Source organism: Neomonachus schauinslandi, chromosome 6 (assembly GCF_002201575.2).
Source record: "Neomonachus schauinslandi chromosome 6, ASM220157v2, whole genome shotgun sequence".
Taxonomy (NCBI): Eukaryota; Metazoa; Chordata; class Mammalia; order Carnivora; family Phocidae; genus Neomonachus; species Neomonachus schauinslandi.
The window spans coordinates 55,014,225-55,040,010 of NC_058408.1; the positions used below are offsets into that span (position 1 = coordinate 55,014,225).

The window sequence follows — 25,786 nt, forward strand, 5'->3', positions numbered from 1 at the left end:
ATTTGCAAATGACATATCAGATAAAAGGCTAGTATCCAAAATCTATAAAGAACTTATCAAACTCAACACCCAAAGAACAAATAATCTGATCAAGAAATGGGCAGAAGACATGAACAGACATTTTTCCAAAGAAGACATCCAAATGGCCAACAGACACATGAAAAAGTGCTCAACATCGCTCAGCATCAGGGAAATCCAAATCAAAACCTCAATGAGATACCACCTCACACCAGTCAGAAAGGCTAAAATTAATAAGTCAGGAAATGACAGATGTTGGCGGGGATGTGGAGAAAGGGGAACCCTCCTACACTGTTGGTGGGAATGCAAGCTGGTGCAGCCACTTTGGAAGGCAGTATGGAGGTTCGTCAAAAAGTTGAAAATAGAGCTACCATACAGTCCAGCCATTGCACTACTGGGTATTTACCCCAAAGATACAAATGTAGGGATCTGAAGGGGTACATGCACCCCGATGTTTATAGCAGCAGTGTCCACAATAGCCAAACTGTGGAAAGAGCCAAGATATCCATCGACAGATGAATGGATAAAGAAGATGTGGTATATATATGCAATGGAATATTATGCAGCCATCAAAAGGAATGAAATCTTGTCATTTGCAATGACGTGGATGGAACTGGAGGGTATTATGCTGAACGAAATAAGTCAATCAGAGAAAGACATGTATCATATGACCTCACTGAGATGAGGAATTCTTACTCTCAGGAAACAACCTGAGGTTTGCTGGGGTGGGGGGTGGGGTGGGAGGGATGACGTGGCTGGGTGATAAACATTGGGGAGGGTATGTGTTATGATGAGTGCTGTGAATTGTGCAAGACTTTTGAATCACAGATCTGTACCTCTGAAATAAATATATGTTAGGAAAAAAAAAGATAGCAGGAGGGGAAGAATGAAGGGGAAATCGGAGTGGGACATGAACCATGAGAGATTATGGACTCTGAAAAACAAACTGGGGGTTCTAGGGGTAGGGGGGGTAGGGGGATGGGTTAGCCTGGTGGTGGGTATTAAAGAGGGCACGTTCTGCATGGAGCACTTGGTGTTATGCACAAACAATGAATCATGGAACACTACATCAAAAACTAATGATGTAATGTATGGTGATTAACATAACAATAAAAAATTAAAAAAAAATCAGTTGCATTTCTATATACAAACAGTGAGCCAAGGAAATGACAAAAGGAAATGATAAAAACAACTTCATTTATAATAGCATCAAAAAGAATAAATACTTATGATTTAACCAAGGAGATGAAAAACTTGTACAATGAAAACTATAAAACATTGCTAAAAGAAATTAAAGAGGACAGAAATAAATGGAAACACATCCCATGTTTATGGATTGGGAGGACTTATATTGTTAAATTCTAATACAATAAACATTTTTTTGGAGAAATAGAAAAACCCATACTAAAATTCTTATGGAATCTTCAAGGGACCCTGAATAGCCAAAACAATCTTGAAAAAGAATAAAACTGGAGGATTTATGTGTCCCGATTTAAAAAACTACTACAAATCTACAGTAATCAAAACAGCATGGTATTGGAATAGAGGCAGACATATAGACAAATGGAATAGAAGAGAGAGTCCAGAAATATACCATTGAATATATGATCAAATGCATTTTGACAAGGATGTGAAGTCCATTCAGTGGGGAAAGGAGAGCCTTTTCAACAAATGGTGTTGGGAAAATTAGATATTCACATGCAAAAGAACAAAGGTAGATCTTTACCTAACACCATATACAAAAATTACCTCAAAATGGATCAAGGACTTATATGTAAGATCTAAAACAATGAAACTCTCAGGTGAAAACATAGGACAAAACTTCATGACATTGGCTTTGGCAATGATTTCTTGGATATGACACCAAAGGCACAGGCAATGAAAGAAAAAATAGGCAAATTGGACTTCATAAAAATTTTAAAAATTTGCATATGAAGAAACATTGTCCACAGAGTAAAAAGGCAACCCACAGACTGTGAGAAAATATTTGCGAATCCTGTATCTGATAAAAGATTAGTATCCAGAATATATAGAGAACTCCTAACACTCAACAACAAAAAACATGCAACCTAATTAAAAAATGGGAAGGATTTCAACAGATTTTCCTCCAAACAAAATACATGGATGACCAATAAGCACATGCAAAAATGCCCATCATCACGAAGCATTAGGGAAATGCAAATCAAAACTATGATGAGATACCATCTCACAGCCAGTAGGATGGCTACTATCAAAAAGCCCAGAAAATAGCAAGTGTTGGTGAGGATGTAGAGAAATTGGAACTCTTGTGAACTGTTGGTAGAAATGTAAAATGGTATAGTCACTGTGGAAAACAGTATGGAACCTCCTCAAAAAATTAAAAATAGAATTACCATATGACCCAGCAACTCTACTTCTAGGTATATAACCCAAAGAATTTAAATCTGGGTCTCAAAGAGATGTTTGTACACCCATGTTCACAGCAGTATTATTTACAATAGTTAAAACATGGAAGCAACTCAAGTGTCCATCAACTGATGAATGGATAAACAAAATGTTTATATATTTTGTGTATACACACACACACACACACACACACACAAACGTATATATGGAATATCATTCAGGCTTAATAGGAACGAAGTTTTGTAGCATGCTACAATATGGATGAACCTTGAGGATGTTATACTAAGTGAAATAGACATGTATTAAATGACTCCACTTACATGAAGTACTTAGAGTAGTCAAATCATAAAGACAGAAATTAAATGGTGGATGCTAAGGGCCTGAAGGACGGGAGAATGGGGAGTTATTGTCTAATAGAGAATTTCAGATTTACCAAGTGAAAAGCATTATGGGGATGGACAGTAGTGATGGCTGCACAACAATGTGAATGTATTTAATACCACTGAACCCTGCACTTAAAAATGGCTAAGATGGTAAGTTTTATTTTATTTTAACTCATTAAGCAAAACAAAACAAAACAAAAACTAAACCATGTCTCACTCCCTGAGGACAGGAATTACTGAGCTGGGAGGACAAGTTCTCTCATTAAGTTGCTTTGGACCTTAGGCAAATGACAAACTGAACAAGTTTTATTGTCCCTTCACCATGACTCAGTTTCTTCTGTTTGAATGAATTCATCTGTATCTCCTGTCTGATGTATACAGTCCCATCACTTCTATATGCTCTATATTTCCTGGGGCAGGTCAGATAAGGAAATGTTCTTTGGACCAGATTTTTTAAAAATAGCTTTATTGAGATATAATTCATATACTATATAATTCACCCATTTAAAATATGAAATTTGGTGGTTTTTAGTGTATTCACAGAGTTGTGTAACCATTACCACAACCAATTTTAGAACATTTTTATCACCCCCAAAAGAACTCTTGTACCCATTAGCAATTACCCAAACACCCTTGGTCATAGACATCCACCAATTTCTGTTTTCACTTTCTGTTGCTATAGATTTTCCAACTCTGAACATTCCATAAAAATGGAATCATACATGTTTTTTTGTGTGTGACTGGCTCTTCTTTTGCTTAGCATAACGTTTTCAAGGCTTATCCATTTATAACATGTGTCAGTATTTCCTTTTATTGATGAACAATATTTCATTGTATAGATACTGCAGCTTATTTATCCATTCACCAGTTGATGGACATTCAGGTTGTTTTTATCCTTTGGCTATCATGAATAATGCTGCTATATGTATTCATGTGCAAGACTTTGCCTATCTCTGGACCAGAGTACTAGAATGAGAATATAATAGAATAATGGTATACTGTTAGAATGACAGTAGGGCTATCCCAAAGTTGGAGTTATGGAGCTTCAACACCATGTGGGCAACCCCAACAGTTGGATATTTTTCTATTTTACTTTTTCCTCTCAGGGAAGGACTAAATGTTCCTTTTTGCTATATTCTCATTTCTACTTTTGTATGCTGGAAGCTAAATCATAAATAAAAAGAAGCTCACATATCACGCAACAACTGGTTTTAAGCCTAAGTTGGTCTAGCTCCAGATTTATGAAAAATCAAAACAAAACAAAAAACCAATGCCAAACATTTCGCTAGTTCTGAAGGATCATAGCTTTGCTAAAACACTCAATTTATATTTCTAAACAAAACATTTAATCCTACAAATAGAGTTGAATACTATGAGAAATGATCTGTGTACAAGATTATTCATTGAAGAAAAGTGTCAGAACATTGGAAACAAACAAAATGTCCATTAGGAGACTAGTTCAATAAATTACAGTGCCTGCATGCAGTTGGATAATATGCAGCTTTTAAAAGAATGAGAAAGTTCTCTGTATACTTATTGCCACTTATTATTAAATAAAAAAGCAAGGTATAGAACAGTGTATATATTTTGCTGCACTTTGTGTAAGACAAGGGGAAATAAGAAAGTACATTTTAATTTTCTCATATTTGCATAAATAAACTCTGAAAAATTATTCAGGACATTAATAAAAGTGACTACCTGAGGGGACCAGAGAGAAGATGGGGACTAAAAAGGAGATCAGGACCTGGGCAGATAGAGGTCAGGAGTGAAAGCAGGATTTTTCACCTTTATTTTAAAGTTTTTGAATCATGAAAATATATAGCTATTATAACAAAACAAACACACACATAAGCTCAACGCTTATTATTAGTCCATGATCAAAACAACATCTTCATTTAGGTTACTTCCTCCAGGCTTGCCTAAGTAAGGTGTGAACACTTGTCCTGCATTATCATTGCTGAAACATGGGACAATAGGGGTGCCTTGGTGGCTCAGTTGGTTTAGCAAGCAACTCTTGATTTCGCTTAGGTCATGATCTCAGGGTTGTGAGATAGAGTTGGTGTGGGGCTCTGCACTGAGCATGGAGCCTGCTTAAGATTCTCTCTCTCCCCCTGCTCCTCTCCCCACTTGTGCGCTCCCCCACATGTTCTCTCTCTTTCTCTCTCAAGAAATAAATAAATGAAAGGATAGGCAATGAACTAAAGGACAAAGGGAACAGTGGGAAGGTCTGCTTTAAGAGGCAAATGATGGGCGCCTGGGTGGCTCGGTTGAACGACTGCCTTCGGCTCAGGTCATGATCCTGGAGTCCCGGGATAGAGTCCCGCATCAGGCTCCCTGCTCAGCGGGGAGTCTGCTTCTTCCTCTGATCCTCCCCCATCTCATGCTCTCTCTCTCTGTCTCATTCTCTCTCTCAAATAAATAAATAAAATCTTAAAAAAGAGAGGCAAATGATATAGTCTCAATTCAGCAAGATAGAAAATGACTGTATCTGTCAAAATAGCAGTTTTCTCAGTTTCAAACTATTCTAAGGTCTAGTCTTTACAGAACACTTTTATTTTATTTTATTTTATTATTTTTTAAAGATTTTATTTATTTATTTGTGAGAGAGAGAATGACAGAGAGCACATGAGAGGGGGGAGGGTCAGAGGGAGAAGCAGACTCCCTGCCGAGCAGGGAGCCCGGTGCGGGACTCGATCCAGGGACTCGATCCAGGGACTCCGGGATCATGACCTGAGCCGAAGGCAGTCGCTTAACCAACTGAGCCACCCAGGCGCCCCTGCAGAACACTTTTAAAAGTAAATGGTAATGATCACCTTTTTTAGAATGTCCTGCCTCCACTTCCACCTATCAAACTCCTACCCGTCTTTGAGGGTCTTGCTGATCACCCCAGCCAGAAATTAGAATTTACGGTTGCTACTGTTGAATTGAACCTGCACAACCTGATTACAGTACCTATTAGATTGCTCCTTTACAACTAATCACTAACTCCAGCTCTTTCTATCAATTTGGTTTCTCTCAAACTTGTCCTCTTCCTTATTTCTGCTACCATCGGAGGTTAGATCGTCATCACTTTGAACCGGAAGTCTCTCTCGTCTCCCGACTCTCTGTGTTAGCCCATCACTGCCAACCACCTTATCACTTCCCCCCATTCATTCTTCACACTACAGGTGTAATTGAGAAGACTCTAGGTTAGATATAGTGGACTGAACATATATTTCTCTCTGCTTCCTTTTGAATTCCCACAAAAACGAGAATTAAAAAAAAAAAAAACCTAAAGGATACCAAAAACAAGAGAGATTATAGTTGAGAAGAAATGTCAGCACATTTTCTGAAGATGGGAAGTGAGTTGATGAGTCATCAGAAATGAGAGAGTTAACTCTGAGTGCCTGCAAGGGGGATGCTAACACCTAAAGGTAAATTTATACCACATGAAGTCTGGAGGCTTAGGGGTTGGAGGCATCAGGAGCTGCAAAGGTGTTAGTAAAAAGACACAATATGAGTGCTTGAAAGTTTGTTTACAGAACAGATATTTCTCACCTCCATCCTGTACAACTGCGGGAGGGACATTCCTCCATCCTGGATGGATACTGGAGGTTTGATCTTTGTAGAAAATGAACTGATGAAGTTCTAGATCTAGAGATTTGAAAAGCCTCCAAACCAGGGCACTTCCCCATGGAATTTACTGCAGGGATAAAAATAAAGTCCCATGACCTTCCAGAAAAAGAGATACAAGTCATGTATAAAAGACAGAGAAAATAAACAACTTGAATTTTTGATGGTTATCTTCTCTGCAGACACATCCATAACTTCTAATCCTACTATATTTTGTGTAATTTAAAATTATATAGTTTGTAAGTCAAGATAATTTTTGGTCTATTCTTAAATATTCTAAAATACATGCTGGGATTATAGATCATGCTTTATTCTATGAGAATATTTCATGGGTAGAAGACTTAATTCGTAGGAATTAAGGTGGGGGGATAAAGTCAGTTAACTGGTATAACATCTGAATGAAGAGTTATTTTAATTTGATTTTAATTTAATTTTTATTTTTTTAAAAGATTTATTTATTTATTTGAGGGAGAGGGGAGGGGGAGGGAGAGGGAGAGAGCATCTCAGACGACTCCTCCTCAAGTGTTGAGCCCAATGCAGGGCTCCATCTCATGACCCTGAGGTCATGACCTGAGCCAAAATCAAGTTGGTTGCTTAACCAACTAAGCTACCCAGGCGCCCCTGAATGAGGTTATTTTAAAAAAATTGATGAATATGTCTGTTTACTTAGTAAATATTTATTGAGTATATAGCATGTGCCAGGTATTGCACATACTTGTACTCCCGGACAAATTGTTGCGCAAAGTCTTTCAAGAATGTTCTTTAAAAAATAAGTAATTGTAACTAGCACATTGTCATGGGAACATGACTGCTTCCAAAGTATTTAAACTATTTTGTATTTTATAATAGTTAAAGCTATCTCTTACAATTTTGTTGATGGTATCAAAGTTCATGGAACTCCACTTCTATAGATAAAATAAAGGGACACTTCAGCCAAAACTTTCTTGAAATTATCACAACTTCAGAACTGTTGAAAATAAGGCCTAGATTATTGCAGTGGCCTTCTGACTGATCTTGTTTCTACTCTTGCCCACTTAGAATAAATTCCCCACCCTGAAGCCAGAGTTTTTTCTTATATTGTTAATTTAATTTAATTGATACCACTTCCCTGCTTAAAAGTCCCCATTGGTTTCCCATTAAGATTTTTTGTCTTTTAATATTTGTTAAAAATTTTTTTAGACCAGTTGCATTTTGTCAGGTGTAACATATTTACAGAACAAAAGAATGTTACAATATATGTAAATGAAACAGTGAAATCTAATCAACAGTAAGCTCTGTCACAACCAGATATTTAAAAGGAATGTGAACACCTGCATAAGTTAAGAGTTTTAAGATAAATAGAGGCCCAGAATTATAACACATCCAGAAAAGAAATGTGGAGAAAAATCCCTAAATTTCAGAAAAAAATTCAAGCTTTTAACCACAGCCTTCTTGGCAGTAAGTTCTAGAGAAAGCAAAGTGACTACGCTTTTCCTCTTTGCTGTGCTATTTCTCTTAGTTGCAAAATGCTTCTTTGGATCTCCTTTAACCTTTCGAGGCTACCTTTGATTTCCCCTGACAGGGCACAGTTATGACACATGGAAAATGTGCAAAGGTAGTTGTTATGGATAATTGTCAAATGTTTTCAGTAGAGGATCCTTTATTTGTTGACTGAGATGATAGGTGTGAGGATGCTGGTTGGAGAAGCCAGAGAAAACAGAATTGTTTCAATAATCAAAGAGTGGAAAGTTGGTGGGGAGAAGACAGGGGAGGCAGTTGGTTTGGAACCAGGGGATGGAGCAGCTGTGGGAAGAGCTGAGAAGAGGGTGGGGGTGACATGTCATCAAAGAGGAACTTTGAGAGAAAAAAGAGGTGTCTAATGAAGATTTTTAATTAAGTTTTGCCTTATAGGGTCAGGTATATTTCTTTGTTTTCCCACAGAAACATCTGAATTATTTGCTAACACTTCAGAGAATTAGATGTATTTTTAAGGAATAGTAGGAACAACAACAGAGGTTGCCAACAGAATTAATTTATTTAGGAATGCCTGGGTGGCTCAGTTGGTTAAGTGTCTGCCTTTGGCTGGGGTCATGGTCTCAGGGTCCTGGGATCGAGTCCCACATCAGGCTCCTTGCTCAGCAGCAAGCCTGCTTCTCCCTTTGCCTGCCACTCCCCCTGCTTGTGCTCTCTCTCTTTCTGACAAACAAATAAAGTAAAATGAATCTTAAAAAAAAGAATTAATTTATTTACTTTAAGGCAGTACAATGTACTCCACGCTCAGATTTGCATATGTGCATGGAAGGAGGAGTACAGGATGAATATGTATATCTTGTGGCTTGATCTTCTTTCTCCTATTCCTCTGGATGTCTCTGTTTTCAGAACTTGGTGACTTAATAGCTGCAAATAGCTAAGGAAACAGAGATAATACAGATTATTTGTAAGATTTTAAGCCTTATGGACCAACCTATACTAGGAACAAGAGCCTTCTTGGGGTAGCCTATTTGAAATCCAGTCTTAGAAGTGGTGCTAGGATACCGGAGGCAGCAGAATATGAAGGTTGGATCTAAACAATAGCAAGAGTGAGAACCAAAAACTAGATGTGGGGCCATAAGAACAGAGCTGAGATTTATGGCAGAGAGAAGATGGCTTACAGCAGAATGAACGTTTGAACAGATGGAGGTCAGATGTAGGAGAAGACCTTTCTTGAAGGATAGATTCAGGAGTGGTGGGAGGCTCTGGCCAGACAAATGCTTCTCCATCTGTTGGCTGGTACATGAAATCCCACTTTTGGGTCTTTATCCATTTCATTTAGGTGATGCTTTGATACTTCTGTCCCTCCTGTTGTGTAAGCACAGGGCCTCACATGCTGGTTGCTAAATCCTGATAAAATCTAGATGACCAGGGGATAGGGATGCCAGATAAAATACAAATTCTGCACAGTTGCACTTACTCTAAAACATTATTTATTGTTCATCTGAATTTTAAAATTAACTGGTTGTCCTGTATTTATATTTGCTAAGTCTGGCAACTTCGTCTGGAAAGGGTTATTAATCATTTAAAACTGAGTGTGGGGGCGCCTGGGTGGCTCAGTCGGTTAAGCATCTGCCTTGGCTCAGGTCATGATCCCAGGGTCCTGGGATGGAGCCCCACATCAGGCTTCCAGCTCAGCAGGGAGCCTGCTTCTCCTTCTCCCTCTACCCATCCCTACCTCTCGTCTCTCTCTCTCTCTCACTCAAATAAATAAATAAATAAATAAATAAATAAATAAATAAATAAATATCTTAAAAAATTGAGTGTAAATTAATTTGTCAGATTTGTTTTCTATGGAAAAAGGAGTCAGGATGATGGCCTTCAGAGAAAGTCATTATGGAGAAAGAATAAATAACCAAAAAGCAGGAGTTATCCAAGGGGGTGGTAGTGGAGATGTGTGTGGGGTGAAGGGTATCTGTGACAAAGGGAGTAGCATGGGCCAAAGCAGAGAAGTGAGAATCATAATGGTATGAGTTTAGGAACTAGGACCCGATATCGTGAGTATAAAGAGGGAAGCAGGGAGAAATAAGAATGAGAGAGATGAAGGCCAGTTCATGGAGGCCCTTGTATGCCCTCAAGCTTGGGCATTGTCCAAAGGGTGATGGGAAGCTTTTGAAGGGTTTTGAGGATGGACTCGCCAAGCCACACTTGCAGCAGTGTGGACAGTAGATGGGGGTGACAGGGTATTAACTTCCTTATGTTTACTTTGCCAGTAGAATGATTGATATGCAATCTGCCTGCTTCACTCATGTATTTATGAGTCTAGTCCCTGAAGGCATCCAGGTTGGGATGTTTAAGGATTTCTGTAATGCATTAAGGCAGGTTTGTCATATGAGTCAGTCCCTTAATAGGTGCAAAACTCATCAAATGCTTAGCAGTGTGGGTTAGTGAAGGCCCTGTGATGAAATAATTCTTCAAATGCCTGAAGATGACTTTTTTTTTTCCCCTGCAGGGAGGAGTACCTAACAAACATAGACATTAAGGCTCTAGTTATACTTCTTTTATGTAAGGTAAGAAAAGGTAATCAGTGAAGCTAAACCTTATTAAATCTAAGCAGAGGACCATTGAATGAGCTCGTAATGTAAGATGTAAACTTTAAATTGCACAGGAATTTCAGTTATCACTTCCTTGTGGCTTTAAAAAACTTTCCCCTAGTATTCATTTTGCCTCCAACTATTTTTTTTTACTAAAAGCCATATTAGAATACTGCATCCAGATACATCTTTGTTGATTATAGAAGTATTATATTACCAGGTTGTGGTCTTATCTCTTTAAAGAAATCAGTAGACACAGCCCAGGGTGTTATGTCCAAGGGGCTGCCATTGGTCCTGATAGCAGCCTGGTAACTTGGTCTCTTCGTTCCAGATCTTCTACTCAAAGCCCAGATACTTGCTAAGTCTTCAGAAAGAGAATCTCCCTTTCACTGCTGGGTCCTGCTTTCTTCCCCAGACTCATCCCTTGTCTTTCCCCCTCCAACTCTCCCTGAAATCATGAAGAATTTCCACCATTTCTTCAAATCTGCCCTGCTTCTTTGTATCTCCTGAACTTTGCAGATGGTCTCTCAGTAGGGATGGTTCCTTTTGTTCCCTCCCATGACATGAAGAATATAGTCCGCATCAAATGACACTTCCTCAGAGAAACCTTTCTAAAAATTCCCTGGAAAAATCTTTCTTCCCTATACACTACTCCCTTCACATCTCTTTCCTTTATAATCTTGATCATATCTTGCTGTGTATTATATATGTACACATATATGCACACCCCTCTCTCTATATACACACGTCACATATAAAGTAGGTAGTACTCTTCGGAAATTTGACTAAATGCACTGTGCCTACCATATACACATATGTATGCATATGCATATTGTATATATGCATGTATACGTATGTATTTATGTACACATACATGCATTACACACATATAAAGTGAACAATGCATGTAATCATATTTCTGAGGAGTATTCCCATATACGAAGACTATTTCATGGGTGGTGATGTAAATATGTCCTTTTTGTTCTTGATGCCCTCATGTGCTGTTTATTTTTATTATTTTTTTTAAGATTTTATTTATTTATTTGACACACAGAGAGAGATAGCGAGAGCAGGAACACACAAGCAGGGGGAGCAGGAGAGGTTGTGGTCTTATCTCTTTAAAGAAAGAGAAAGCAGGAGAGGGAGAAGCAGGCTTCCCTCCATGCAGGCAGACCAATAGGGGGCTCCATCCCAGGAGCCTGGGATCATGACCTGAGCCAAAGGCAGACTCTTAACGACTGAGCCACCCAGGCACCCCTCATGTGCTCTTTAGAAGAGATGGTAGGAACTGGTTAAATAGCTCTTGGAGAGAACTCTGGATTGGAGAGGGAGGGGCAAAGGGAGAGAGAGAATCTTCAAGCAGACTCCCCACTCAGCATGGAGTCCGATGTGGGGCTCAATCCCAAAACCTGGAGATCATGACCTGAGTCAAAATCAAGAGGTGGATACTTAATGGACTCAGCCAACCAGGTGGGCTGCCCATTTTATTTTGCATAATTAGTAAAGATGATGGGAAGGGACAAATGTATGTCTATTTATTACCTAGGACCAAGTACACAGAGGTTGTAAGTAACATTCCATCAAATTTAGTTAGTGAAAAGTAATGTGGTTGTCCATTTAATTTGCTAAAGATCTAATTGGTTTTATTTAATGATTCATGAATTGGGCAGCATCCCATCTAGCAAATCGAAAAGAGCTCTGAAGAGCTGTACACAATGAAAGGGCAGCCAAGAGGTATAAGCAGTATTGTATAATCCTCTGTGTTTATGTCTCCCAAAGCAAGTATCCATTATATTTTTAAAATAGTTTTATTGAGGTACAGTTGACATGTAGTAAGCTACATAAATTTAAATGTACAATTAGACAAGTTTTGGCATATGCATACATCTGTGAAACCATCACCACAATCAATATAACAAATGTATCCATCACCCTTCAGAATTTCCTCTACCCCTTGGTAATCCCTCCAGCCTACCTTTCCCTAGCTCCCAGCTTCCCACCATCCCTAGGAAAGCATTGATTTGACTTCTTTCACTCTAGATGGATTTGAACCTTCTAGCATCTTATATAATTGGAATACAGTATGTATTTATTTTTGTCTGGCTTTTTTCACTCAGTATGATGATTTTGAGATTCATTTACATTGCTGTGGGTAATAATAGTTCATTCGTTTTTATTGCTGAGTAGTATTACATTGTGTGAATGTTCCACACTTTATCTATTAACATTTTTTAAAGATTTATTTATTCTAGAGAGAGAGAGAGTGCATGTGCACGTGCAAGCAGGGGGAGGGGCAGAGGAAGAGGGAGACAAGCAGACTCCCCACTGAGTGGGAAGCCCAATGCAGGGACTCGATCCCAGGACCCTGAGATCATGACCTGAGCCAAAATCGAGTCATTTGCTCAACCGATTGAGCCACCTAGATGCCCCATCCATTAACATTTTGATTACATTAGCTTGTGCATAGATTTTGGATATTACAAATAAACCTGCTATGAATATTTATATATCAGTTTTTGTATAGACATATATTTTTATTTTTTCTAGGTTAATAAATATCTGAGTTGAATTATTAAATCATATGGCAGATATATGTTTAACTTTTAAGAGACTGGTACACTGTTTTCTAAAGTGGTTATACCATTTCACATTTCTATCAGCAGCATATGAGCTCTAGTTACTTTACTTCTTTGGTAATGCTTGTTATGGTCAGGGCAGCTATGTATTAACATTTTATTTTGCATTTTCTTAATGACTTGATGTTTAATATCTTTTCATATGATTATTTGCCATCTGTATGTCTTCCTTGGTTAAGCATCTGTTTAAATCCTACCCATTTTTAAATTGGGTTGTGTCTTATTATTGAATTTTGAGCTTTCTTTATATATTCTGAATACACATCTTCTATGAGATATAGTATTTGCAAATGTTTTCTCCCCATCTGTAGTCTGTCTTTTCATTCTCTTAACATTGTCCTTTCAAGAGTGGAAGTTCTTAATTTTGATAAAGCCTAATTTATAAAATTTCTTTTTCGTGGATTGCACATTTGACATTATATCTAAGACATCTTTGCCTAATTGAAAGACTTTCTTTTATGTTTTCTTCTGGAAGTTTTATACGTTTAGTTTTTTAAAATTGTGTTATGTTAGTCACCATACAGTATATCATTAGTTTTTGATGTAGTGTTCCATGATTCATTGTTTGTGTATAACACCCAGTGCTCCATGCTATACTTTTAGGTTTTACATTTAGTTCTATGATCCATTTTGAGTTAATTTTTGTATATGGTACAAAGTATTAATTGAATTTTCTTCATGTCATATAAATATCCAGTAGCTCTAGTATCATTTGTTGATAAGACTGTCATATCTCCACTGAATTCCCTTAGATAAAGTGAATGAATGCTTAAAAAACACATACTGCCAAAACTCTCTCAAGAAGAAACACATAACCTGAGTAGTCCTATATTATTAAAGAACTTGAATTTGTAGTTTAAAAACTTTTCCACAAAGAACTAGAGACCAAAATGGTTTCACTGGTGAATTCTAAGGAAACAATAATGCCAATTATAAACAAACTCTTCTGGAAAATTTAAGAGGACAGAATACTCTCTAACTCATTCCATGGGACCACTGTTACATTGATACCAAAACCAAGCCAAAATATTACAAAAAATAAAATACGGATCAATATCCATCATAAACATACATGCAAAAATCTTCAACAAATGTTAACAAATATAACCCTACAACATATAAAATGGATAATATATCATGACCAGGTGGGGTTTATTTCAGCAATGCAAGATTGGGTTAATAGTCAATGTAATTCACCATATTTTAACCAAAACCATAGGATCATCTCAATAGATGCAAAAAAAAAAAAAAAAGCATCTGACAAAAGCCAACTTCCATTCCTGACCAAAACTGTCAGCTAACTAGGAATAGAAGGAAACTTCCTCAACTTAATAAAGGGTATTTATGAAGTATCTATAGATAACATCATTCTTACTGGTAAAAGACTCAATGCTTTATTCCTAAGATTAGGAACAAGGCAAGGATGTCTGATCTCACCACTTCTATTCAACATATTTATACTAGAGTTTCAATGCAGTAAGGCAAGAAAAAAGAGTTAAAAGACATCCAAATAGAAATTGGAGAAGTAAAGCTATCTTTATTTTTAGACAACATGATTATTTATGTAGAAAGTATTATGGAACCTACAAAAAAGTTACTAGAACAAATGATTGAATTTTTATATATTAACAGTAGACAATAGGAAATTAAAAAATGTTTTAACTACCATTTGTAATAACATCCAAAAATATGACATAGGATAAATCTGACAGAAGATGGGTAAGAACTATACACGAAAAACTACAAAACACTGCTGAGAGCAATTAAAGAAGATCTAAGTAAATGAAGAGATATACTGTGTCATGGGTTAGAAGATTCAACATTGTTGTGTTGTCATTTCTCCCCATGATAAAACACCCTTAAGAAATTTACTAAACTTTGTTCATCCTGCAAATCTGTGCTCACTCCCCTTCACCCTACTTCTTCCTTATCTCAAGCACCTCCAAACTTGCCAATTCAGCATGCAAAAAGCCTTTTTAGAGTATAGATTTTCATCAGAAAGGGAGAGGCTGAGTATTTTCCATTTTATTTAGACTTTGAGTTAAATGGGCCAGAATTCATTTTTACAGTTGCAGGAAGGGAAAGAGTAGCTCTGAGATTTTATGTATGCATATGTGTATATATCTAGTGTTAAACTACATACATATCTCTGATTAAACTTCTAGGCTAAACTCTGAGATGTAAAGGACTTTCTCATTAATAAAATGTAAGCCAAACAGCCAGCAAAAGCACTGGGAATGAAAGCATTTTGAGCAAATTGTGAAAGTGTTGTGGTCTCTGAGCTTCACTGACAGCTCTTGTCCTGGTTGGCTTTACTGTCCTATCCCACTGGGTCAGGATGGCATTTCTGGCCCCATCCCACTTCCCTGGTATGGGCTGCAAGGACCAAAGAACACCTCCAGGGCCAGCTGGGGATCAGTCAGGAAAAGCCATGGTATGTTAGGCTTGGTCCCTATGAAGGAGCCCAGCTCGTCCATGTACATGATGTAATCTGTCTGCAAAGTCTGGCTCTGGCCAAACCTGAGGAAAGAAAAGAACATATTGGAATGAGTTTCACAGTTGTAAACCAAGAACTGATTTCTTACTTTCTACCTCAGAAAAGTAGCATTTTGGTCAGCACCTCCAGAACTATCCCACTCTTCTTTCTTCACAGCAATGAATTTATCATTTGTTCTTTGGCTATAAATGAGTTGATTTTTTTTCTACTTCTAATCTCTATCTAAGTTTGATGTTATTTTGGTCTTCTGCTTCTGGCCTGGAGAGAACTGACCTTCATGTGTCCAGATGACTGATTAACTTAGTTTACTCTTTAACACATGGTTATTCTTTACATAACATTGCTTAGGATCTGCTCCAGGGTTAGATTTTGGGGCATGGCCTCATTTACTTTTATGAGCCCTGAAGAACAGTCTGCCATTTAAGAAATGAGGTTGACTTTGGGGCTTCTCTTCTTCCTCCTCCTTATTCCTACTTGCCTGTAATATAAAGGATGGTGAGTGAGCTGTGTGAATTGCTAGCACACAAGGGTGCCCACTTCACAGAGCTGTCCTGTGAACTGGATGAGATGCAGGGGAGGTTTTGTTGAGTCTGAAAGTTCCAAGTCTTCTCTTCTCTAGATCCTTCACCAGCAACTACCTGGCAGCACTCAGTGAATGATGTGTTAGAGCTTGAAAGAGGAAAGAAACTTCTTATACAGTCGCCTATTCATCTGAATGGGATTCATTATCTAATTATTCTTTCAACAGATTTTAATATATAATTTGAAAAAGATTTACTTATATAGAAGTAATTAACATAAAAATTACATTTAAATATCTGATGTCTAGCCACTTAAATGACTTTCTTCCGATCCCATTTATGGTGTACTTGAGAACCCGTGTTTGGATGAATCAGAAGTGAATATTCTTTTAGAAGAAAATACCAGGGCAGGGGAACTCAGTTTAGTTCTTCATTTGGTTTTCTTATTACAGTGCTCGGTTCCCAACTAATTAACTTGCTGGTGGACATGTGGCTGATGGAAAGGACTTCTTGGAGACATTTGAGCTGGATAATTCTTTGTTTAGGAGGCCTGTCCTCTGCAATGTAGGATGTTTAGCAGTATCCTAATTTCTACACATTAGATGCCAATAGTATGCCCTCTATACTTGCAACAACCAAAAATATCTCTGAACTTTGCAAAATGTCCCCTGGGGATCAAAATCACCCCCATCTGAGAAACTGTACTCTAGAGTGTAGTTTGGTCTACACTACAGGTGACGTGTAATGACTATTATTTTCTATAGAATACTGCTTGATCATAGCAAGTGTTCCAAAAATGTGAACTTTGACTAGCAAAAATATTATAAAATGTATAAATGTTTTCCTACATGTAAAGGAAAAACAGGATTTGTTTCATTAGCAAGTACAATCTCTTACCACTTGAGTTTCTTTCCCATTTTCTCATCAATATCATCCATCATTTCACTTGTAGTTGGCAAGGTACATGATTCTAGACAAGAAATGAAGAAAGAAATATTGAAAAAGATGAAAAATCAGAAATACATAATGACACATGATGAATTTTTCTTAGTATTTATGAACTATGTCCCTAAAAGATTTTGTATCAAGAGAAGCTGCTTTTGGTATCTTTAGTAGAATAACAATTTACAGAAATAAAGACTTGAGAAGGCAATGAACCCCCTCTGTGAATGGCAAAGCTGGCCTGCAGTGAGATAGTGACTGCAGAGAAGTTTGTGACTTCAAATCACCCAACCTCATATTTCTGTGATGTCATGCAAGGCCTAATCCTCAACATGCCTGAGATGCACCTCATGCACATAATAGCTTAACAGCTTCTTTGTATTTCTGATTTGCATCCTCTTATTAATAATTCTTTCAAGAAATAATCTGGTAAAATAGTTCACTCTGAGGGACATGGCAATTAAAATGGAACAATGGAAAGAAGCATGAGTTTTCCAGCATCAGCCTGCAGCCAGAGGGGATCTTAAGGGGCATCAGAAAATTGTTAGTGTTTTGCAGTGGAGGGGTCATCTGATTACTGTGGAGGGGTTGTCTGATTACTGAGTGTAGCTCTTTTGCCTTTGTAACAGTGGTAGAAAGCTATTATGACATTCACGATGCAGAACACTTCCTAGTCATTGGTAGCATCTTACCTAGCCTGGAAGTACCTTGTGGTCAGATGTTTGCTAAAATTTTTGTGTGCTTTGTTTGATGTTGTGTCTGAAGTGCCAAGACAGAGTGTGGCACATAGTAGTGCTCAATAAGTATTTGATGGATGAATAAATGATACCTTTTGTTTCATGTAAATTTCTTGGGTTTATGAACTGTAGCCAATTTTTTTCTAAAACCCCAGGTGTTTGGCACTGTTGTGCCTTTAAGAGAAAAACACGATAGAAGTATTTTACAGAAAACACCCTTATAAAAGATTGCATGACAGGGTTTATTTAAATAATGGTCCTTTGTGGAACACTTGAAATAGCTTATTTATCCACGACATTTTTAGAAAACATACAGTCTATGATTGTAACATTTTCTTCATTACTTATAGTCTAAGATTTTATGGACAATATGTTAGGTGAAGTATACCTATATTGGCCAAGGTTTTTGAACCCTTGAATAAAAAGACACTTTAAGTAATAAGGATGATCGGTATGATTGATGTAAATTAAATCAATATATTTGAGACATTGCCTTTCTTCATGTAATCCTCATATTCTTGATTTCCTCACAAAAGTACACTTGTAGCCACTGGAGACCATGGGGTCTAGAGTGGAGGGAGGAGGAGAAGATTGTCGATAGAGTGGGTGTGGCCTGACATTGCTGTTCTGACAGTTTGACACCAGTAAGTTCTCTAGCATTGCCTGCAACATCCTCCAGGGCCCTTCTAACCTTCACAGTGTATCTTGACATTGCCTCTACCTATTGCTGTTTTTCTCTTGCTTAAAACCTTGCAAAATCCCTCCAATTTCCATATGAGAAGTCACAGCTCTTAAGGCCCTCTGTGTTCTAGTCCCTTTCTCTATTTCTTATCACTCCCTGCCTCTGTTTTATATTCCCTTACAGAACACCCTAAGACTTCCCCTATTGTAACATTCCCCTGGCTCTGTTTTAGACTGTGTAAGGTCAAAGAGTATGTCTTGTTCCCTTTATATTCCTAGCACCTAGCACAGTACTTGGCATATAGTAGGTGCTCAATAAATGCTCATTGACTAAATGGATAAAAGACAGAATGGTCCACCTACTTGCAAACACTTTAGCAGCCCATTGAGCCTGCAAGTCAGCTGTGGGGATGGCAGCCCCAAGGGACTGGACAAGGCCAATCACAGCCAAGTTTGGCTTCTCCATTTTTGGGGGAAAGATACCTTTAAACAAGGTGACCTCACTGTTTCTGCTTTTGATGACGGAGTCATCAAGGAAGGGGTAGGTGTAACTATAGCCTGTTGCAAAGATGATGGAGTCGATGGCCTCAAACATGGTCCCATCCTCAAACACAGCTGAGGTCTCTGTAAACTCCTTCACACTGGGCTTGATGGACACAGTACCACATAGGATGTGGGATGGGAGCTCGTCATTGAACACAGGCTCTTTCCTCAGGGGACTGTTCAGAAACAAGATACAAAAGCTCTTGCTGTAACATACCTCAATTCCAAGAAATATCTGCAATAGTTCATAGCACTGGAACCAAATTTGAGGAGTTAAACATTAACATGAGGACTACTGAGCTCTCATTTTGTGGCAGTTTTTTTTCCTATTGTCTGCAACAATCCTTAAGAAATTCTGGGTGGCTCAGTCAATTAAGCGTCTGCCTTCAGCTTAGGTCATGATCCCAGGGTCCTGAGATAGAACCCCACATCAGGCTCTCTGCTCAGTGGGGAGTCTGCTTCTCCCTCTGCCTTATCCCCTGCTCATGCTCTCTCTCTCTCAAATAAATAAATAAAATCTTTAAAAAAAAGAATTTCTGTCTGAGCTGCCTCTTTTGGCCTTTTGAAGCTTGAAGATTTCCCTATGAGTACTTATACGATTTGGTGATTCACCAAATAGATGAGAATAAGACTAATTCCTAGACATAATCAGTGGTTCAGAGTGCAGAATCTGGAACCAGATGGCCCAAATTTATAATCTACCCCCGTCTCTCATGAGTGGCTACTTCTCTGTATTTGTTTCCTTATGTATAAAATGGGGATAGTGATAGAATCTACCTCATACTGTTGTTGTGAGGATTAAATGAACATTACCTGTAAAGCACTTAAAACAGTGTCTGCCACTTGCAAGCATCATTGTTATAAGTGAACTATTATTATAAATGAGGTCTTCTATGAGAAAATCAAATTTGCTTGGTGAGCTGCTTTATTGCCATGTTTGGTTTCCTTTACTTTGATTGCCAAAATTCCAGGATTCAGGGATTTTGGAATTTACTCCAAGTATCTGAAGCACTCAGAAAGTTTATAAATCTTAGAATCTGTCTATATACTTCCACACCATTCTCTATGTCTATAATTCTGCTACCTCTTCTTTTGCTTTATAAGGTGACAAAAAGTAGGACACAATAAAACCTGTTTGTCTCCCCCTGCCCCCTACCCAAGGGATGAGTGAGAAGATGTCATCAATACCTTAGAGTAATTGGAAGCTTTTCTAAGAGGGAGCTTCATTCTTGGAATGAATGGATTTCCAAATCTATGTTTCAATTGTCTAAAGGGCAAAGCCAGAATATGATTTGCAGTTGCTCTTACAAGACAAAAAGTCTTAATCAGCTCAGGTTTTGGAGCTTTTGTTACATTAAACATAATTTTCAATGCATGAAATCAACATTTTTTTTTCTTTAAGGATGTAGCAGTCTGCCAGACTAGGTAGGATAAATGCTGTGGAGTGAGGGTCTGGCTCCTAAACCTGGCATTTGCTATTCCAATTTACAGTTTCCTCTTGTTTTTCCTTATCTGATTCTCTAAACACAATGAAGCATTTTTTAAAAGATTTTATTTTTAAGTAACCTCTACACTCAACATGGGGCTTGAACTCACAATCCTGAGATTGCATGCTCTATTGACTGAGACAGCCAGGTGCCCCCAGAATGAAACATTTTTGTTAGCATGGGCCAAGACGAAATTTCTTAGTGAGTCCTTTCTTGTCTTACCCACTTTAATAGTTTTTTATTGATATACTGATTCTTCTGCCAAGAATGCTTTTCTTTTCTTTTTTTCTCTCTTTCTTCCTTTCTTTCCTTTTTTTTTTAGAGAGAGGGAGCATATGAGTGGGGTGGGAAGAGCAGAGGGGCAGAAGGAGAGAGAGAGAGAGAATCTTAAGCATGCTCCATGCCCACATGGAGCTGGACACGGGGCTTGACCTCACGACCTCGAGACCATGACCTGAGTTGAAATCAAGAGTCAGATGCTTCACTCACTGAGCCACCCAGGTGCCCCTAGAATGCCTTTCTAGTTAGTAGGTGTTGGGCTCTGTCTTTATACAGAAGTATATAAACAAATATTAATTTTAAAGGCTACATCAGTTTTGTGAATCTTCATTGTTTTACATGTTCCATGCATCCTGACTGTCCTGCTAAAATCCCAGACTCTGTGGTTAAGGAAGTGTGCACTTTCATTTCGAGATTTTCTGCTTTCTGAGACATGTTGATTAATACTACTTTGTTCATTGCTCTTTAGAAGCATATTGGAAAATTTAAGATTAATAAGAACCAATATTTGTAAAGCTTTATAGTTTACAAAATGCCTTAATTTTTTATCTTACTGCATACCATGATAGTCTTGGGGAGTAGCTATTATTATTGCTATCCCCATTCACCCAAAACATGGATAAGATATTCCGCAAAAGGACAATTCATGAATTGGCTCAGCCTTCAAAATTCTATGCTATAGCTCGTAGCTACCGTAAATGAATCTTGCATGTCAGGGGTATCTAGCTGTCTGCTCCTTTGCCATTTTGTATTTTCCCATATACCTTTCCCCACTAGAGTCATTTCAGTAAGATTTTCACCGCATGCATGATCTCCGAGTATACTGTGTCAGTTATGCAGTCCTCAGTTTAATCCCAATAACTTCAGTGAGCTGATTAAAGTTAGACCTAGAGAGAAAAATTTCCACTGAAACTAGTGTCCCACTTTTTTGGATGATAAAATAGGAGTTACTTGTAGTACCCATTTAAAGGCATCAGGCCGTAGTTCTCATGCTTAAACCATGTGTTCATCTTCCTGACATATAACCAGTCAGAGACAAATGAAGGAAGGGCATTCCAGAGGGAGGTTGCAAAATGGGTCACATACACCATGTCCCAAGGATAGCCATCATCCCAAACCCTGCTCATGACCCAGGAACCACTTCTGCTGCTGATAATGACCTGGTGGGGAAGGCAACATGGATTTCAATATCACTCTGTAAGAAAGAAGCAGATATGACACAATGGACATGTTCTGTGAACATCTCCATACATTTCCCTCAATATCCAGGCAGAAGCATTTTTAAAGAGTTGGGTCAAGATGAATAGACCATGATTGAAACTAGGTAGAGACAGAACTACTCTGCCTCTACACCCCATGGGGGTAGTGAACAGTTGTTGAAATAATGAGAACCTGTCATCTTGGAACAAGAGGGCTGTGTATTCAGTTGTGATGGGCCTAATCTTCACAGAGTCAGAGACATCGGTGGTAGGACTGGTGGGTACCAGCCGGTCCAGAGCCTCAGTGGTAGTGGATGGTGGTAGTTGCTGGATTGGGTGGAAGAAATGTAGCTAAATCTCTACCTGAAATTAGGCTGAAGAGATGCCAAAGAGTTAATTCAGTTCGCTGTCTGAAGTCTCTTCCAGTCCTTCTTACACACCCACTCCATGACCTCTGCTAGGCACCCAAACCATGGCAGCTGTCTCAGCTCTGAGACAAGCCCAGCTGCTTGTCTATTATGCCACTTTTGTGACAACCCAAGGGAATTGAACTCCAAAAAATTCCTTAAGTTTTATTTACATCCACTTAAGAATTTGTTTATTGAACATGTATTTCCTTAAAAATAAGTTCTTCAGGGTCTATTGGTCATGGATGATTTAGCTTAGAGTCCTTTGGGAAGCCTTCTTTGACTTCATCCAGGCTAAGCTAGGTTCTCTTTTTATGGTGCTGCCATCTCCACACCTAATGTGTGGCATTTTTATTACCTCCTTTTGTGCCTGTCATCTCACCTCCACCCACTGACTGCTCCTGGAAGTCAAGAAGTATTCTGACTTATTTCTGTGTTTATTTCTAGTCGGACATAGTTCTGGCATATAACATGTGCCCAGTGTTTGTTGAGCACTGGCTTTTGAGTGGATAAATGACAGTAAGAACCAAATCGTACATGTCTTCCAGACTTTCGGAATGATAAACACAATGCCTTTTGTATGGTAGGTGATAAGAAATACTGTTATATAAATAAAGGTGGATCCCGACTAGCAACAGTTTGCTTAGAAGTGATCAGAACACAAAATTAAAACAAAAAATGCACTCTTATATATACATATATACACACGTACACTTACCTCTGGATCCGGCAGAATGTACTTCCTTGCCAGCCTGGGCCACATTACCTTGATTCACAGGGAGAATGTCTTAAGTCCTCCTTGATTCAATGGGCCTATGCAATAGGTGGATCCCTTGTCTTATGACATGGCAAACATGAGCCGCAGAGCCTAAGCTTTGATTTTAGAGCATAGCTATACCCCAGCTTTGTTTCTCACAGTATACCTGTGCAGCCAGAGGACTAAGCTCCACAGCAATGTCAGATCCTGAGTTCCCCAGGCCGATCACAAGGACCCTCTTCCCCTTGAAGGCTTCTGGGTTCTTATAGTCCCTGCTGTGGAGGTAGTGGCCTTGAAACCGATGTAGGCCTAAGTGGAACATGAGGAGTGGTTTGAGTTGATTTTCAGGAGAAATGATGAAGACTCGCTGTTTTCATTTTTTAAAAAATTCCTATTATCAGTCTTAATTTTTAAAAGAAAGTTTCCTAGTTGAAATGCATTTATCCTTTTAGTGGTTTTCGACAATAAACCCCCAACTAAGTACTTACAGTGCCTTAAAAAACCTGCAGTATGGGAACTCATATTTTGATAGTAATCATAGCTAATATTTATTGAGTACTTACTGTGGGCTAGGCCCTCTGCTAAAGGATTTACAGTTTAACATTTAATCTTGATAACATCTCTGAATGGCAGATACTAGTATCCCTATTTTAAAAGACAAGGAAATCAAGACAAAGAAATTAAGTGACTCGTCTAAGGTCACATGGTAAGGAACTAGTGGAATAAGAGGTTGAGCCCAAGTGTTCTAAGGCTACATTCAGAACCCCTAAATATACTGCCTCTTAAAACCTTCATGCTTTCAATCTTCTATTCTTCCTGAATCTTACTCTTTTAATTATCTTGGCCTATGAACAGCATGCCTGCAGATGGGAAGTCTAATACTTTATAGTGGACATGTGTTCCTGTTGCAAAGAAAGAAGGAAGGAAGGAGAAAGGATGGTTGCTTGTGTATTGTATTTATTTGATGTTTGGCATTTTGTTTAGTAATGGAGTATGCCACTAAACCCCCCCCCACACACTGAAATTTCTTTTTTTTTTTTTAAGATTTTATTTATTTATTTGAGACAGAGAATGAGAGACAGAGAGCATGAGAGGGAGGAGGGTCAGAGGGAGAAGCAGACTCCCCGCCGAGCAGGGATCCCGATGCGGGACTCGATCCCGGGACTCCAGGATCATGACCTGAGCCAAAGGCAGTCGCTTAACCAACTGAGCCACCCAGGCGCCCCCCACACACTGAAATTTCTAAAGTGAATTTGCAAAATGTGCCTATAGATGACTTTTAAAAACCCTTCCTCTACACAAACCCTTCCTCTACAGGTCTTCATCTGATCTCTGACTTGCAGGTCCTTGATTCTTTTAGCATAAGAGTTCAGGAGGCCAATTACTGCTATATTTCACGTATCATCAGACTTCAAAATTTTGTTTTGAAATCTTTGGAACCTTAAGAATAATTATTATAGGGAGGAGGGGGGAAAGATGGCGGAGGAGTAGGGGACCCTATTTCAACTGGTCCCTGGAATTGAGCTGGATATCTATCAGACCACTCTGAGCACCCACGAAACCAGCCTGAGATGTAAGAAGATCTGGATCTGTACAAACAGAATATCGCAGGCGGTTGGTTTTGAGGTACGAAGCAGAGAGCCGTGATTCCGCGGGCAGATATCGGAGGATAAACGGCAGCGGGAGGGTGCCTGGCTGTGGGGATCCTACACCGCCGGTGAGTGACAGCCTCGTGCGCTGCGGACGGGGCACAGACTCGCAGACCGGTATGGGAAAGGACTTTAGGGCAGTCCCTGGGACAGAAACCCAGAGCTGCGGGGTCACGCGCATGCGAACTGCAGCCCCCCAGACAGAAACCCAGAGCGCCAGGGTCTCGCCAGTGAACTGTAGCCCCCGGGGTGGAAACCCAGAGCGGTGGAGTCGCGCACGCAGTGAACTGGGAGCGGCTGGCGGTTTTAGAAGCACAAAGGGCAGAGACGTGCCCCGACCTGGAGGCAGGACTGGGAGCACTGCGGAGGGGCGCACAACCCAGGACGCTGCAGTTTATAGCAGCACGGACAGAAACGGAGACGATGTGGCCTGGAGAGCTCACTGAAGAACAGACTGAGGTCTCTCTGCTCTGAGGCAAAGGTTGGAAACGGTCTCTTCTGCTCTGACTCACGGAAGAGACGCGGAAAGCTGCCAGGGAAAGGCGCCAGAGAACAAAAGCCCCAAAGACTGATTCCCACTGAGCCCATCCCCCGCCACAGGGGTGCAGGGCAACTCCGCCCAAACAGGGTTGCCTGAGTAACAGCGCGGCAGGCCCCTCCTGCAGAAGACAGGCTGGGAAAACAAGAGGCCAGCAACCCTAAGGTCCCAAGAAAACAGGTGCATCTTGCTTGGGTTCTGGTCAATAATTTGGACTCTATACATTCCCTCAACCACCCATCAACAGAATGACTAGGAGGAGGAGCCCCCAAAACAGAAAAGACTCAGAGATTATGATTTATGCTGCAGATTTACAAATGGATGCAGATATAACCAAGATGTCGGAGATGGAATTCAGGCCAGCAATTGTGAAGACGATGGCTAGAATGGAGAAATCAATTAATGGCAACATAGAGTCTCTAAGGGCAGAAATAAAAGGGGAACTGGCAGAACTTAAAAATGCTATCAATGA

At 39.1% G+C, this 25,786-nt stretch overlaps 1 protein-coding gene across 1 annotated transcript in view; it reads right to left on the reverse strand.

Moving 5' to 3' along the window:
- Positions 1-15,273: 15,273 nt before the first annotated feature.
- The window catches only part of LOC110574020 (putative dimethylaniline monooxygenase [N-oxide-forming] 6), a 24,340-nt gene continuing 13,827 nt past the window's right edge, over positions 15,274-25,786 (reverse strand). Inside the window, 6 exon segments of the mRNA XM_021682640.1 lie at positions 15,274-15,449; positions 15,452-15,597; positions 16,993-17,065; positions 18,819-19,174; positions 21,725-21,924; positions 23,294-23,436. Coding sequence (XP_021538315.1) covers positions 15,274-15,449; positions 15,452-15,597; positions 16,993-17,065; positions 18,819-19,174; positions 21,725-21,924; positions 23,294-23,436 — 1,094 coding nt within the window.